Raw genomic sequence first — 18,573 nt, forward strand, 5'->3', positions numbered from 1 at the left:
CTAGACTGGGTGTTGTGCAATGAAACAGCATAGATTAGAGAGCTGAAGGTAAAAGAACCCTTCGGGGCAAGTGATCATAATATGACTAAATTCATCACGAATTTTGAGATGATATTGAAGCTGCTTATTAAGGATGAGGTCTCAGGGAACGTGGAGGCACATGATAAAATAGGTCACAGTCAGCATGGCTTCCTCAAGGGAAAATCTTGCCTGACAAACCTGTTTTAATTCTTTGAAGAAATAAAAAGCACGATAACAAAGTTGATGCTGTGTACTTGGATTTTCAGGAGGCCTTTGACAAGGTGCCACACATGAGGCTGCTTAACAAGCTACGAGCTCCATGATATTACAGAAAAGATTCTAGCATGGATAAAGCAGTAGCTGATTGGCAAGAAGCAAAGAGTGGGAATAAAGGGAGCCTTTTCTGGCTGGCTGCCAGTGACTAGTGGTGTTCCACAGGCATCTGTGTTGAGACTGATTCTTCTTATGTTATATAGATAGATATTTTATTGATCCCAAAGGAAATTACAGTGTTAAAGTAGCAGCACAAGTGCACAGATATACAAATATTAGAAGAGAAGCAAACATTAAAAAAAATAAGTGACCACCAACAATCTAACAGGAGGGAGGTTATCACTTCCCCAGCTACAGGTTGACCCACTATATAGCCCAATGGCTGAGGGCAAGAATGAGCTCATTTAGCGCTCTTTGGAGCAGCAGTTGTTTTAGTCTATTACTAAAAGTGTTTCTCTGTTCAGTCAAGGTGGCATGCAGAAGGTGAGAAACATTGTCCAGAATTGCCAGGATTTCCCATAGGGTTATTTGTCCTACCATGACCTCCAGTGTGTCCAGTTTGACTCATGTTACAGAGCCAGCCTTTCTAATCAGTTTATTGAGCCTGTTGACATCACTTGTGTTGATACCATCACCCCAGCACACCATCGCATAAAAAATTGTATTGGTGACAACAGATTTGTAGAACATGTGAAGGAGAGTCTGGCACACTCCAAAGGATCTGTCTCCTGAAGAAGTAGAGGCAATTCTGGCCCTTCTTGTAGACAGCCTCTGTGTTGGTGCTCCACTAGAGCTTGTAATCCAGGTGCACCCCAGGTATTTGTAGGTCCTCAGCACATCTACATCCTCACCGTCAATAGTAACAGGAAACAGTGTGGGCTTAGTCTTCCTAAAGTCCATCACCACCTCCTTTGTCTTACTGATGTTGAGCTGCAGATGATTCAGCTTGCACCATTTGACAAAGTCTTCCACTGAGGCCCTGTATTCATCCTCACATCCTCCCTTTATACACTCAACTATTGCTAAGTCATCAGAGAATTTCTGCAGATGACCTGATTTATTGTTGTGTCCAAAGTCCGCCGTATACAAGGTAAACAGGAAGGGAGCCAATACAGTCCCTTGTGGGGCCCCAGTTCTGCTTATGGTCATGTCTGACACAGTTCTGAAGCCACACAAGCTGTGGTCTGCCAGTCAGGTAGTCCGTTATCCAGGACACAATGGAAATGACAACCTGTATTGAACAAAGCTTTTCCCCCAGGAATGAAGGCTGTTTGGTATTGAAGGCACTGGAGAAATCAAAAAACAAGATCCTCACAGTGCTGCCCTGATTATCCAAATGGGAGTAGGCTCTGTTCAGCAGGTAGATGGCAACATCATAGACTCCAATGTGCTCCTGGTAGGCAAACTGCAGGGGACCAAGGGCTGATCTGACCAGACGCTGGGGGTGAGCCAGGACTAGCCACTCTAAGGTCTTCATGATGTGTGAGGTCAAGGCCACTGGACGGTCGTTGTTCAAGACTTTCAGATGGCCCTTCTTGACCACACATGATGTTTTCCTCATAGTCGGGACCCTTTCCAGGCTGAGACTCAGATTGACAATGCGCTGGAGAACTCCACACACCTGCTCAGAACACTTTTTCAGGACCTTGGGGTTCACACCATCCAGTCCCAATGCTTTGCCGTCCCAAGGCCCTTCTTAGCTGCTCAGTAGTGAAGGTGAGCCCATAATCACTGGGGAGTTGGTGGAAGATGGGGACTGGGGGAGGTGAAGATCGGGAGGATAGCAGTTGGTATGTGGAGGTGTGGATGATAGCTGCAGGGCAAAGAGGGGATGTAGACAGTGGTGGTTCATCCACATGAACTGAAGGTGAGAGGAGGAAGGAGGGGAGGCATTAGTGCTGTGGGAACATTGGGTGCCTCAGCACCAAGACTGGTGTGCTGAGGGGCGTGTGAACAGGAGGGCAATTGTCCAACACATCCAAGAATTGGTTTACCTCATTAGCCCATTCATGGCTGCATTCCGAGCCGCTACAACTAGGCTGATTAAAGCCAGTGATGTTCTTCATGCCTCTCCACACCTCCCGTGTGCTACTCTGCCCAAGCTTGTTCTCCAACTCTCGCCTGTCTTCCTGTTTAGCCAGCTTGATCTTCTCCTTGAGCTCCCTCTGCATGTTTCAATTCCTCCCTGTCTCCTGATCTAAAGGCTCTCTTTTTGTGGTTGAGAAGAGCCTTTAGATCACTGGTGACCCATGGTTTGTTATTAGGGAAGCAGTGAACTGTCCTGCATGGTATTACAGTATCCACACAGAAGCTGATGTAGCCAGTGAGTTGCAATCAGATGCAATATGTCAATGATTTTGATGATGGAGTTGATGGCTTTGTTGCCAAGTTTGTAAATAATATGAAGATAGGTGGAGGGGCAGGTAGTTTTCAGGAAGTAGAAAGGCTACAGAAGGACTTGGACAGGTTAGGAGAATGGGCAAAGAAATGACAGGTGGAATACAATGTCAGGAAATGTGTGGTCATGCACTTTGGTAGAAGAAATGAAAGGGTTGACTATTTTCTAAATGGAGAGAAAATAGAAAGATCTGAGGTGCAAAACAATTTGGGAGCCTTTGTGCAGGATTCCCCTAAAGGTTAATTTGCAGATTGAGTCTGTGGTGATGAAGGCACATGCAATGTTATTGTTCACTTCAAGAGGACTAGAATATAAAATGAAGGATGTAATGTTGAAACTGTATATAGCACTGGTGAGGTCTCACTTGGAGTACTGAATGTGGAGATGATGTTTCCTGTGGTGGGAGAGTCTAAGACCAGAGGACACAGCCTCAGAATAGAAGGGCATCATTTTAGAACAGAGATGAGGAGGAATTTCTTTAGCCAGAGAGTGGTGAATCTGTGGAATTCTCAGCCACAGTCAACTGTGCAGGCCAAGTCTTTATGTACATTTAAGGAAGAGGTGGACAGATTCTCGATGGGTCAGGGCATGAAGGGATACGAGGAGAAGGCAGGAGATTGGGGCTGAGGGGAAAATTGGAGCAGCCATGATGAAATGGTAGAACAAACTCGATGGGCCAAGTGGTCCAATTCTGCTCCTCTATCTTATAGTTTTATGTTTTTCATGCAGCTGGTGGTTGGAGCACCATTGAAAGAGGCTGCAGAGTGGATTCAGGCAGTTCCACGCATCATGACCATAAGCCACCTCACCATCGAATGCAGCATCCATCATTAAGGTTCCTCACTATCCATGCCCTATTCTCATTCTTACCATTGGGGAGGAGGTACAGCAGCCTGAAGACTCACACTCAATGATTTAGGAACAGGTTATTTCCCTCTGCAGTCAGGTTTCTGAACAGTCCATGAACTCACAAGCATTACCTCACTGCCCCCTTTTTTTTTTTGGTTTATTTACTTATATTTATTGTAACCAGAAGTAATTTTTTGTACTGCCACAAAACATTATTTCTCAATATATGACAGCGATAGTAAACCTGATTCTGATTCATTTAATATGTAAAAAGCTGCAGAAGTGGTTATGGTTGAAGACATTTAGACAGAAATATGGATAAGAAACATTGAGGGGGACATAGGGCTAACAAAGTAGAGTGTGAATAGATCAAAGACACCTTCGTTGGTCAGGGTGAGTTGGGCTGAAGGCCATTTCAGTGTTGTAAGACAAAGAGAATGTTATTAGCTGGACAGACCAGGAAACAATTGGTAGAGCAGCACTCCCTAATCGTCTTAATGCCTTATCCATAAATCTTACTAATCTTGCAAATTTTCAATAAAACAATTGAAAATATTTAGCCCATCTCAATTTCAATTATTTTGATGCTGTTCTAAAAATAAAATAGCTGGGTATTAAAATTTAATTCTGAATGGAATTATTACAATCTTATTTTATTGTTCATAGTATATGGACTCTGCCATCAACGGCAGCATTTCTTGCCCATTTGCTAAATGTCATCTTAATTGTTTGGCTTACTAGCCACTTTTTGGTCAGTAAGGAGTCAGCCACAGAGCTGTGGATTTAAAGACACATATAGCATACATTTCCTCATTAACACTATCATCATTATCTACTGTGTCATATGATGTGGGCGATTATGGTCAATGACCATGATTTACCTTAGTAATTTTTTCTACAGAAGTGGTTTGCCATTGCCCGCTTCTGGGCCATGTCTTTACAAGACAGGTGACCTCAGCCATTATCAATACTCTTCAGAGATTGTCTGCCTGGTGTTAGCAGTTGGATAACCAGGACTTGAGATATAGAAACATAGAAAACCTACAGCACAATACAGACCCTTCGGCCCACAATGCTCAACCGAACATGTACTTACTTTAGAAATTACCTAGGGTTACCCATAACTTTCTATTTTTCTAAGCTCCATGTACCTATCCAGGAGTCTTTTAAAAGACCCTATCGTATCTGCCTCCACCACCGTCACTGGCAGCCCATTCCACACACTCACCACTCTCTGCTTAAAAAGCTTACCCTTGATATTTCCTCTGTACCTACTTCCAAGCACCTTAAAACTGTGCCCTCTCATGATAGCTATTTCAGTCCTGGGAAAAAGCCTTTGACTATCCACACGATCAATGCCTCTCATCATCTTAAGCAGCTCTATCAGGTCACCTCTCATCCTCCGTCGCTCCAAGAAGAAAAAGCTGAGTTCACTCAACATATTCTCATAAGGCATGCTCCCCAATCCAGGCAACATCCTTGTAAATACCCTCTGCACCCTTTCTATAGGTACCACATCCTTCCTGTAGTGAGGAGACCGGAACTGAGCACAGTACTCCAAGTGGGATCTAACCAGGGTCCTATATAGCTGTAACATTACCTCTCAGCTCTTAAACTCAATCTCACGGTTGATGAAGGCCAATGCACCATATACCTTCTTAACCACAGAGTCAACCTGTGCAGCAGCTTTGAGTGTCCTATGGACTCGGACCACAAGATCCCACTGATCCTGCACACTGCCAAGAGTCTTACCATTAATACTATATTCTGCCATCATATTTGACCTACCAAAATGAACCACCTCACACTTATCTGGGTTGAACTCCATCTACCACTCCTCAGCCCAGTTTCGCATCCTATCAATGTCCCGTTGTAACCTCTGACAGCCCTCCACACTACTTACAACACATCCAACCTTTGTGTCATCAGCAAATTTACTAACCCACCCCTCCACTTCCTCATCTAGGTCATTTATAAAAATCATGAAGAGCAGGGTTCCCAGAACAGATCCCTGAGGCACACCACTGGTCACCGGCCTCTATGCAGAGTATGATCCATCTATAACCACTCTTTGCCTTCTGTGGGCAATCCAATTCTGGATCCACAAAGCAATGTCCCCTTGGATCCCATGCCTCCTGACTTTCTCGATAAGCCTGGCATGACGTACCTTATCAAATGCCTCGTTGAAATCTATATACACTACATCTACTGCGCTACATTCATCAATGTGTTTAGTCACATCCTCAAAAAATTCAATCAGGCTTGTAAGGCATGACCTGCCTTTGACAAAGCCATGCTGATTATTCCTAATCATATTATGCCTCTCCAAATGTTCATAAATCCTGCCTCTCAGGATCTTCTCCATCAACTTACCAACCACTGAAGTAAGACTCACTGGTCTATAATTTCATGGGCTATCTCTACTTCCTTTCTTGAATAAGGGAACAACATCCGCAAACCTCCAATCCTCCGGAACCTCTTCTGTCCCCATTGATGATGCAAAGCTGATGGCCAGAGGCTCAGCAATCTCTTCCCTCACCTCCTACAGTAGCCTGGGGAACATCTCGTCTGGTCCCAGTGACTTATCCAACTTGATGCTTTCCAAAAGGTCCAGCACATTCTCTTTCTTAATGTCTATATGCTCAAGCTTTTCAGTCCACTGTAAGTGATCCCTACAATCACCAAGATCCTTTTCCGTAGTGAATACTGAAGCAAAGTATTTATTAAGTAGCTCTGCTATCTCGTCCGGTTCCATTGTCACACTTGATTGGTCCTATTCTCTCATGTCCTATCTTCTTGCTCTTCACAAACTTGTAGAATGCCTTGGGGTTTTCCTTAATCCTGCCTGCCAAGGCCTTCTCATGGCCCCCTTTGGCTCTAATTTCATTCTTAAACTGCTTCCTGCTAACCTTATAATCTTCTAGATCTCTATCATTACCTAGCTTTTTTGAACCTTTTGTAAGCTCTTCTTTTCTTCTTGACTAGAATTACAACAGCCTCTGTACACAACGGTCCGGGTACCCTACCATCCTTCCATCTCATTGGAACGTACCTATGCAAAACGCCACGCAAATATCCCCTGAACATTTGCCACATTTCTGCTGTACATTTCAGAGAACATCTGTTCCCAATCTTCCAAGTTCCTACCTGATAGCCTCATATTTCCCCTTACTCCAATTAAACACTTTCCTAACTTGTCTGTTCCTATCGCTCTCCAATGCTATGACAAAGGAGACAGAATTGTGATCACACCTTATATGCACCAGCCGCTCATACGATATGCACCACCACATGCTCCCATGGCTTCATGTGACCCTGATCGGATGGTTGGGAGGGGGGCAGGGGGTACTAAGCAGATGGTGCTAACCTTGCCCAAGGGTGACCTGCAGGCTGGTGGAGGAAAGGAGCACCTCACACCTCCTTTGGTTGAGATGCATCTCTGTCCTCCCCAACCCAATCCTTTTCTAACCCATTAAATTCAAAACCACTTTTGCAAATGACTACTTTTACTTGCTCCAGTTTATAATCCTAAATTACCATAATGAAACCGGAACACATGTGGTCAAGGTCCAAGCCTCTGAATGTAATAACTTAATAACAAATGTAGCATTCTCACAAGGTTCTTCCTCCTTGTGAGAAAGGTGGATGGAAGACTGGTGACACTGATGTAAGCATCTTGAAATGATTCTGACAAGTGACTTCCAGGAGCTTTGACATCTGAAGACTTAGTCACAGTACGGAGGACTCCAGTTACTGCTAGTGCAGTTTATCATGGCTTTTTTAGTATTATGCTCAGTACTGGTTAGGAAGTATCAATGAAAACGAGCTGATTTTATAAATGGAGGAGGTCAAAGTGTTTGTGTCAGAGTTGGGCCCGTTGAAACATGCCACTCCCATTTTTCTGGGTAAGGATTTAGTACCTAAGCTCATCTACAACATAGCAGCAAGTGAATGATACCTCATGAAAGCCTTTAATCATTTGCTCTTCAGTGGATGTCTGGCCTTCTCAAGAGAGCATGTTCTTGAGTGTAGTCAGCATGTTATCTCTGAATTTCGAGCAACAGGTATAAACTTGTGCACTGAGAGTACAGATGCAATGTCTCTGAAGAGGTCTCTTTTTATTCTTAATTTTTAGTCTTTTCCTCACACACTGCACATAATAAACTGTCCATGCAGCCTCCAATCTGAATGAACATCAGTTTTTCCAACTTCTGGTAATTTTCCCCTCCCATTTCTTCATTTCCCACTCTGAGGTCTTACCTCTCCTCTTCACCTGGCTATCACTTCCTCCTGGGACCCCTCCTCTTTTCCTTTCTCCCATGATTCACTCTCCTCTCCCATCAGGTTCTTTCTTCTCCAACCCTTTGCTTTTTCCAGCTATGACTTCCCAACTTCATATTTCATCTCCCCATACCACCCATCTGGCTTCACCTATCATCTTCTAGTTTGTCCTCCTCCCCCCCCCCCCACCACACTATTTTGGCATCTTTCCCCTTCCTTTCCAGTCCTGATGAAGGGTCTCACCCTAAAATGTCAACTGTTTATTCATTTCCATAGATGCTGTCTGACCTGCTGAATTCCTCCATCATTTTGTGTGTTCTCCTCTGGATTTCCAGCATCTGCATGATCTTGGTGTACATAATAGACTACACCTTGGTCTTTACACACATTCATTCACATACTTTCTTTTATGCTACTTTTTGCAGAAAGGTAAACTACTGTTTATTGAAATCTTCCAATTTGAAAAGCAAAGGAGTGTCAATATGCATGTTACAGAGAGAGAGGAGTCAGGCAGCAACAGGAGGAATAATGGCTTAGCAGCATAATCAGCTGTCAGAAAGACTTCCAGGCAAAGATTCGGACAATCCTGCTGATTACTGTGCTGCTACCTAACTTCAAGCAAATCTAAACAAGTCAGCTTCTTCCACCTACACAGTCATGATATGAATAACACTAAATATCAACTGGACCTGCATCTATTTCACTCACAGTGAAAATTAGTTTACCTTAATGGATGCAAAGGCTCTCATCCAGCAGAATTGTGGCACATGTAAAATGATACAACTAGGTAGCGTTGACATACGTGGGAAATTATATTTATAATGTTTTAATTCGGGAAGGATTTAAGAGAAAACTAATGAATATGGTGTACCTTAAGACCATCAGATGGGTTATAGAGTATTAAATAAAGCTACTTTACACAGCAATGGGAGTTCATATTGGTATGATTGAGGACTGGTTAATCAACAAAAAAAAAATACAGGTTGGGAGACTTAGTATTGCAGGGATTGATGCTGCGGCCACAATCCACTAAGAGGCTACTGTGTTTACATCCAAATGTATTAATAGTTTAATAAACTGCTAGTATGGATCAAAAGGAGATTGAAGAGAGGCTTCAGCATTAATTGATAAGTTAAATAAATAGACAAGGACAAAGCAGACCGAATGCGAGAGAAAATGCAAAATCGTGCACTTTGGAAGAAAAATAATAGAAGTACAGAATTTAGGAGGAATAAATCAATTATTGGTTTAGAGCCAATACACAAACTAATTGAACAAATAAGTACAGCAAGTGATGGCTTTTAATGTATGAATATAAGAAATGAGGCAACAATTTGGCTTCTCTTACCTCAACATTAATTTCCCACAACTAAGCAATTTTTCTTGGATTCTCTGACTGCGTAAATATTCATTGATCTTTTTTTCTGAGTATACTCATCAATTGAGTGGGGACACAGACAGAAACTCCCACACACAGGGTCGGTGTGCATCCATGATGACATTAAGAGAAACATGTTAAAATAATTACTGAAAAATATGAAAATACTACTTACCTGAACAGTCTGGTAATCAGACGGATTAAATCCCTTCACTGTCACTTCTCTGAAAATTCTTGGTTCCAAGTTATCTTTAGTGAGATCACAGTGATAAATGATACCTGGAACAGATTTTCCAATATCAGCTTCAGATGACAAAGGATTTAAAATAAGATTTTTTTTGTACTTTAGAATCTTACAGAAGCAGTCTACCAGCAATTTGCATCAATGCTGAAAACTTGCCTACACGAATTAAGAATTAATGCAGGCCACTCTGTAATTAGAACTGATAACTATTTTGATAATTCAATAGTTCCATTTAATATCACAGAATATATACAATACACAACCTGAAATTCTTGCTCTTCACAGACATCCACAAAACCAGAAGACAGAAAGACATGGAAATCTTTGTTCCTCTAATTTTATGCTTTATATTAGAGGTCAATAAGGCATGAAATCAAAACGTATAAATTGGAATATTAGCAATGCTCAGAAGAGAATTCTCTACAAAAGGCACATTTCTAGATTGAGGATAAAGTCATAGGGATTTACAGAAAGGAAACCTGCCCACACTGACCATCAAGTATTAAACCATAAAGATGCTGCTGGGATTGGAGAGTTTGCGATATAAGGTAGAATATATAGGTTGGGGCTTTTTTCCTGGAGTGAATGAGGCTGTGGTGTAAACTTATTTATAAAATAGGAGGGGCATGGATAAAGTGGATGGCCACAGTTGTTATCCCAGGCTAGGCAAATCTAAACCTGAAGGGCTTAGGTTTAAGGAAAGAAGGGAACAATCTAAAGGGGACTTGAGAAGTATATTTCCACAAAATGAGAGCTAGATACATGGAAGGAACTGCCAGAGGAAGTGGATGCAGTTACAGATTCACAGTACAAAGGCAACTGCACAGGCAATTGGGACAGACTGGGGAGGAACAATTTTATTTTCCCTATATTTCTATCAACTCGCGCCTCCCCAGCTTTTACCACTCACCTACACATCAGCAGCAATTTACGGTGGTCAATCAACACTTTTGGAATGCACTGTTATGTGTGCAAATCACCAAAAAAAAAAAAAACGCTGAAATGATATACATTAAAGCTGAGAAAGTGATTTGGAGCCTGCTCCATCATTCAACAATATCAAAGCTGATCTGCCTTAGTTCCTTTCCTGCATGATTCCCAGATGCACTTTTCTCCACTCAGCCTTTTGTGAATAGATTTTCAAAGGTTCACAACCCTCTGAATAATGAAACTCCAGACCTCAATTCCAAATGCTTTATCACTTATACTGAAGTTATACAAAGTTTTGGACCATCCACCTCACCCATTTTGTCAGGCTCATTCAGAATCTAATGCTTCAATAAGATCCACTATTGTTCTTACGAATTTCAGAGAAAACAGGTTGGTTCATTCCACTGGACCTTTCCTCATGAACAGTCCTCTCCTCCTAGAAATCACTACAGTAAATCTCTGTTGCAAGTAAACTTGAATATTTAATCTCTATTTCAAAAGTATTCTGTTTTTCAGTTCTTTTTACTAAAGCAGGCATCCTTACAGCCATAATAATCCAGCTGCCATCTTGCTTTCCCTCTCTACATCATATTGTGGAACCTGCGCACCTTCCTTGCAGCCTGATTTCCTCGTTAGCTTTGTATCATCAGCAAACTTGTTCCCTTCATTAACATTAATTAATATATGTTCTAAAATAGCTGACGTCCAAGCACACAATTTGCATTTTATACCAAACAGCTGTGATACTGCAATCAGTAAACGACCACTTTGTAGTGCAACGGATCGATATAGCAATTAAAACCAAATGTCACAGTTTACTGCTGTAATTTACATGTCATACGTTCTATTACAGTATTTAAACTATTCATTTACTCTTTTACAGAGTAGTAACATCTATCATCACCGAAGAAAATGTAAGAATTAAGTAGAGAACCACACTGTGCAGGAAGCAGTAACGTGTCTTGAAGAGAGGGATAAATACAATAACTGCAATAACCATTTTAGTAAAATGTAATAAAAATGCTCATTGTAAAATAATAATTTTTCCAAAATACATTTGTTCAATGTTTGTCTTAGCAAAAGCCTACATGCTAATTAAAAAGTCCAACTGTTATTTTACATTGTAATCTTTATGGTGAGAGCTTTGCTGGCAATGCCAGTGCAGTTTACTGATTTTCTCATTTGCAGAGGCCAAGTTAAGCCAAGCCACTACCTTTAACTATACCAGTCCTTCTGCTACAAGTACTTGCACAATGCTATTACACAGAGTTTTAGGACTTCAACTCAACAAGGATCAAAGGATGGGAAGTTATTTCTAAGTTAGATTCAGTTCCAGTGTACTTATTACACATATTCATCAAGGTTGTAGTGATCAAGGGATGAGAAGTGATGCTAAAACAGGGCTATTGAGAAATTACAATGCACTGTAAAGATAATACACATTGTAGCTACAGCTGTGTGGTGGTAGAAGGAATGAATATTAAAGACCAGGGGTTCCCAACCTTTTTTATGCCATGGACTCCTACCATTAACCGAGGGATCTGTGGACCCTAGGTTGGGAACCGCTGGTTTAGGCTGACGGATGCTGAACTCAAATCTGATCAGTCTCTCCTGGTTTTTTTTGAGTGCTACTGGAGCTGTACTTGGTTAAACAGTCGCAAGGCTGCAGGACTGGATGGCGTCCCAGGGCGAGTACTCAGGATGTGTACGGCACAACTGGCAGATGTATTTACAGACATTTTTAATCTCTCCCTCTCCCAGTGTAGACTGCCCTCCTGCTTCAAAAGATCCACCATTGTTCCTGTACCTAAAAAGACCAAGGTAACATGTCTGAACAACTGGTATCCTGTTGCACTCAACTCAATAATAAGCAAATATATTGTATGGCTGGTCAAGGACTACACCTGCAGCATGCTACCACCTACATTGGACCCCCTACAAATTACCTAAAGACATCACCAATCGACAGACGACACAATAGCCACAGCTCTACACACGCCCCTTACAAATCTGGAGAAGAGGGATGCCTATGTGAGAATGCCATTCTTGGACTACAGTTCAGCACTCAACACCATAATTCCCTCCAGGCTCAACACAAAGCTCAGAGACCTCCGCCTTCACCCTGCCTTGTGTAGCTGGATCCTGGACTTCCTGGCAGGTGGTAAGAGTGGGCTCCCTCACCTCTGACCCTCAACACAGGTGCTCCTCAGGGCGTGTACTAAGCCCCCTCCTTTACTCTCTGTTCTTACCAATACTGTGTCACCACCCACAGCTCCAATCTGCTAATTTGCTGACGACACTAAGCTGATTGGCCTTATCTCAAATAATAATGAGGCAGCCTACACAGAAGCAGTCATCACCCTGACACAGTGGTGTCAAGAAAACAACCTCTCCCTCAATGTCGCAAAAACAAAGGAGCTGGTTGTGGACTACAGGAGGAATGCAAACAGATCTAGCCCCTATTGACATCAATGGATCTGGGGTTGAGAGGGTGAACAACATTAAGTTCCTTGGCATAAACATCACCAAGGATCTCACATGGTCTGTACATAGCAGCTGTGAAAAAGGCACAACAGTGTCTCTTTCACCTCAGACGGTTGAACAAGTTTGGTGCGGGCCCCCAAATCCTAAGAACTTTCTACAAAGGCATAATTGAGAGCATCCTGACTGACTGCATCACTGTCTGGTATGGGAACTGTCCTTCCCTCAATTGCAGGACTCTGCAGAGAGTGGTGCGGACAGTTTAGCAGATCTGTAGATGTGAACTTCCCACTATTCAGGACATTTACAAAGACTGGTGTGTAGAAAGAGCACAAAGGATCATTGGGGACTCGAGTCACCCCAACTACAAACTCATGTACAAACCCCATTTCCAGAAAAGTTGGGATATTTTCCAAAATGCAATAAAAACAAAAATCTGTAATATGTTAATTCACGTGAACCTTTATTTAACTGACAAAAGTACAAAGAAAAGATTTTCAATAGTTTTACTGACCAACTTAATTGTATTTTGTAAACATACACAAATTTAGAATTTGATGGCTGCAACACACTCAACAAAAGTTGGGACAGAGGCATGTTTACCATTGTGTTACATCACCTTTCCTTTTAATAACACTTTTTAATCATTTTGGAACTGAGGATACTAATTGTAGTAGATTTGCAATTGGAAATTTTGTCCATTCTTGCTTGATATAAGACTTCAGCTGCTCAACAGTCCATGGCCTCCGTTGTCCGATTCTCCTCTTCATGATGCGCCATACATTTTCAATAGGAGATAGATCTGGACTGGCAGCAGGCCAGTCAAGCACACGCACTCTGTGTCTACAAAGCCACGCCGTTGTAGCCCGTGCAGAATGTGGTCTGGCATTGTCCTGCTGAAATAAGCATGGACGTCCCGGGAAGAGACGTCGCTTTGATGGCAACATATGTCTCTCTAAAATCCTAATATACGCCTCAGAGTCAATGGTACCTTCACATACATGCAACTCACCTATGCTGTGGGCACTGATGCACCCCCATACCATCACAGATGCTGGCTTTCGCACCTTTTGCTGATAACAATCTGGATGGTCGTTTTCATCTTTGGCACGGAGAATTCAACCCCTGTTTTTTCCAAAAACTAGCTGAAATGTGGACTCATCTGATCACAGCACACGGTTCCACAGTCTTTCGGTCCATCTGAGATGAGCTCGGGTCCAGAGAACTCGCCAGCGTTTCTGCATAGAGTTGATGTATGGCTTCCTCCTTGCGTAATACAGTTTCAAATTGCATTTCAGGATGCGGCGATGGACTGTGTTGAGTGACAACGGTTTTCCAAAGTACTCCTGATCTTGTGTTGAGAAATGTTCCTTTTGAACTAACAATTCTCTCACAAATTTTGGCACAAAGGGGTGAGCCACGACCCATCCTTGCTTGCGAGGACTGAGCCTTTGATGGACGCTACTCTTATACCCAGTCATGATACCTCACCTGCTACCAATTAGCCTGCTTAATGTGGAGTCTTCCAAACCGGTGTTACATGAATATTCTGTGCACTTTTCAATCTTATTTTAACTCTGTCCCAACTTTTGTTGAGTTTGTTGTAGCCATCAAATTCTAAATTTGTGGATATTTACAAAATACAATTAAGTTGGTCAGTAAAACTATTGAAAATCTTTTCTTTGTACTTTTGTCAGTTAAATAAAGGTTCACGTGAATTAACATATCACAGATTTTTGTTTTTTTATTGCATTTTGGAAAATATCCCAACTTTTCTGGAAATGGGGTTTGTATATGAAGGATGCAAGTAATAAAGTAAATTCAACTATTCCATCAAATTCTAGACATGTGCCCTCTAGTTGCTGCAAAGTCTGTGAAGAGTTACTTATTGCAGAATACCCAGACTCTGACTAAATCAAAAAGGGTGATGAATATAGGTCTGAAGGTGTCATATTTGAATGCATGCAGTATACAGGATCAGGTAGATAATCTTGTAGCGCAGTTAGAGATTGGCAGGGATGACACTGTGGGTAGCACTGAGTGGTGGTTGAAAGAAGATTATAGTTAGGAGCTTAACATCCAACGATACACATTATATCAAAAGGACTGGCAGATAAGCAGATGGGGTGCTGTGACTCTGTTGGTAAAAAAAAAAAAACAATTCCTTAGAAAGAGGTGAGATAGGATCGGAAAATATTGTGCGTAGAGTTAAGGAACTGCAAGGGTAAAAAGACCCCGATGGGAGTTGTATAGAGGCCTTCAAACAGAAGCCAGGGTGTGGGCTACAAATTAAAACTAGAGATAGAAAATGCATGGTAAAAGGGCAATATTACAATAGTCATGGGGGATTTCAATATACAGGTATATTGGGAAAATCAGGCTGATGCTGATTTTGCATCCCAAGAAAGAGAATTTGTAGACTGCCTATGAGAAGCTTTTGAGAACAGCTTGTGATTGAGCTCACTGTTGGAATCAGCTACCCTGGATTGGGTGTTGTGTAATGAACTAGATTTGTTCAGTGAGCTTAAGGTAAAGGAAGCCTTAGGGGCCAGTGATCAGAATATGATAGAATTCAGCCTATATTTTGAGAGGGGGAAGAAGCTGAAGTCAAACGCATTAATATTACAGTTGACTAAAAGGAATTACATAGGCATGAGAAAGGAGTTGGCCAAAACTGACTGGAAAGGGACACCAGCAGGAATGGTTGGAGTTTCTGGAAGCAATTCCAGAAAGTGCAGGATGATGCAGCCACTATAAAAGCAAAAGAGAAGGTACATAATAAAGCAAAAATTACTGGGGATTGGGAAGCTTTTAAAAAATAACAGAAGGTAACAAAAAAAGCCATAAGCAGCAAAAAGGTAAAATATTAAGGTAAATTAGCCAATAATATCAGAAGATACAATTTTTTTCAGATAGAGTGCAAAAGAGAGGCAAAAATAGATATCAGGCCGCTGGAAAAATGATGCTGGCAAGGTAGTAATAGGGCAGACGAACTGAGTAAGTATTTTGCATCAGTCTTCCCTGTGGAAGACACAAGCAATATGCCAGAAGTTCGAGAGTGTCAGGGGGCAGAAGTGAGTGCAGAGTGCAGTTAAGAGGTATTTGGAAAGCTGAAAGCTCTGAAGATAGATAAGTCATGTGGACCAGATGGACTGCACCACAGGGTTCTGAAAGAGGTAGCTGAAGAGATTGTGGAGGCATTAGTAATAATCTTTCAAGAATCAATACATTCTGGCATGGTTCTGGAGGAATGGAACATTGCAAATGTCACTCCACTCTTCAAGAAGAGGGGGAGGCAGAAGAAAGAAAATTATAGGCCAGTTAGTCTGACTCTGGTGGTTGGGAAGATGTTGGAGTCGATTGTCAAGGATGAGGTTTCGGGATACTTGGAGGCACATGATAAGATAGGCCAACGCCAGCATGGTTTCCTTCATGGAAAATCTTGCCTGACAAATCTGTTGAAACTCTGAGGAAATAACAGGCAGGATAGAGAAAGGGGAACAATGGATGCTGTGTATTTGGATTTTCAGAAGGCCTTTGACAAGGTATCACACCTGAAGCTGCTTAGCGCAAGAGGCCAAGGTACTAAAGGAAAGATACCAGCATGGGTAGCACATTGACTGATAGGCAAGAGGCAAAGAGTTGGAATAAGGGGAGCCTTTTCTGATTGGCTGACGGTGACTACTGGTGTTCTGCAGGAGTCGGCATTGGGACTGCTTCTTTTTAAGTTGTATTTCAATAATTTGGATTGCGGAATTGATGGTTTTGTGGCCAAATTTGCAGAATTTACAAAGATAGGTGGATAGGCAGGTAGTGTTGAGGAAGCAGAGAGGCTGCAGAAGGACCTAGACAGATTAGGAGAAGCGGCAGATGGAAAACACTGTCAGGAAGTGTATGGTCATGCACTTTGGTAGAAAGAATAAGAACAGACCATTTTCTAAATGGGAAAAATTTCAAAAACCTTAAGTGCAAAAGGATTTGGGAATCCTTGTGCAGGATTCCCTAAAGGTTAATTTGCAGGTTGAATCGGTGAAGAAAGCAAAAATGCAATAATAGCATTCATTTTGAGAGGACTAGCATATTAAAACAAGGATATAATGCTGAGGCTTTATAAGGTATTGGTGAGGCCTCACTTGGAGTATTGTGAGCAGTTATCTCAGAAAGGATGTGCTGACATTTGAGAAGGTTTAAAGGTTCACAAATATGATTCTGGGAATTAAAGACATCATTTGAGGAGTGCTTGATGGCTCTGGGCCTGTACTTGCTGGAATTTGGAAGTGTGAGAGGGGATCTCATTAAAGCCTATCAAATGTTGAAAGGCCTAGATAAAGTGGATGTGGAGATGATGTTTCCTATAGTGGGAGAGTCTAGGACCAGAGGGCACAGCCTCAGAACAGGAGGGATGTCCATTTAGAACAGAGATGAGGAGGAATTTCTTTAGCCAGAGGGTGATGAATCTGTGGAGTTCATTGCCACAGGTGGCCATGGAGGCCAGTTCATTAGGTATATTTAAGCAGAGGTTGATAAGGTTCATGACAAGTCAGGGCATAAGAGGTTACAGGGAGAAGGCAGGAGAATGGGGTTGAGAGAGAAATGAATGAGCCATGATCAAATGATGGAGCTGCTCCTCTCACGGTCCGACTTGCACTTGCAGCCATACTATATACACTCAATGGCCACTTTATTAGGTATGCCTACTTGTACATGCAAATATAGTGGATTCCAGTTAATTGGGATACTTTGGGACCAGGACACTTCAGCCCAATTAAGTGACTGTCCTAATTAGTCGAAGTTTCATGAAAATAGTTAACAAACTGAGTAACAAATTATGTATTTAAATGAAATACAGAACATTACCAATACTACTATAGTACTATAAAATTGTGTATTGGTTCCTCTTCGTTATCTATGGTGGAATTCATTCAGTGTACGGTGCCAGGTTCTTTTGATTGACTGAAAATGAACAAAATCAGCAGACACACCCAATGCAGATCATGGACTGCCTTCATACAAAGCTTTCAACAACTGCATCCACCAAATCTTCATTTTCATTGTAATATTTAAAATGATTGTCAATATCTTCAATTTGTTTGTAGTTCCTAACTTGAAGTAGTAAAATCACTTCATTTTCACTCACATCTCCAAGCCTGAGTACTTGAAACCAGTGACCAAAACAGTTCTAAATTGTCTTAATGCTTATTTCTCACCAACTATGTGTCAAAAATTACTGCTTTTTGACTATAAACACACACAACTGATGTCAATTAGAAACTGTTCTTTAAGAGTTGTTCCAAGTAAGTGGCTGCCCGATTAACCAGAATCCACTGTATCTAATCACTCATTCATGTGGAGCAACTCAATATATAAAAGTATGATGATGTGGTCAAGGGGTTCACAGTTATTCTTTAGATCAAATATCAGAATGGGGAAAAAATGTGATCTATGTGACTTTGTGAAATAATGGGGTGATTTGAGTATCTCAGAAACTACTGATCTCCTGGGATTTTCATGCACAAGTCTCTAGTTTACAGAGAATGGTGCAAAAAAACCCCACAAAACATCCAGTTCTGTGGGTGAAAATGCCTTTTTAATGAGAGAGGTCAGAGGAGAATGGTCAGACTGGTTCAAGCTGATAGGAAGGCAACAATAACTTAAATAACCATGTTACAACGGTGGTGTGCAGAAGAGCATTGCTGAACGCACATGTTGAGAAACTTG

The 18,573-nt window shown here is 41.7% G+C and overlaps 1 protein-coding gene across 2 annotated transcripts in view; it reads right to left on the reverse strand.

The window, feature by feature from the left end:
* The window catches only part of LOC140189352 (prolyl endopeptidase-like), a 179,758-nt gene that overhangs the window by 80,684 nt on the left and 80,501 nt on the right, over nucleotides 1-18,573 (reverse strand). For both annotated transcript variants that reach the window (XM_072246100.1, XM_072246107.1), the window contains exon 10: nucleotides 9,376-9,479. In XM_072246100.1, the coding sequence (XP_072102201.1) occupies nucleotides 9,376-9,479 (104 nt within the window). The remainder of the gene's footprint in view (nucleotides 1-9,375; nucleotides 9,480-18,573) is intronic.

This window comes from Mobula birostris, chromosome 2, assembly GCF_030028105.1.
Source record: "Mobula birostris isolate sMobBir1 chromosome 2, sMobBir1.hap1, whole genome shotgun sequence".
NCBI lineage: Eukaryota > Metazoa > Chordata > Chondrichthyes > Myliobatiformes > Myliobatidae > Mobula > Mobula birostris.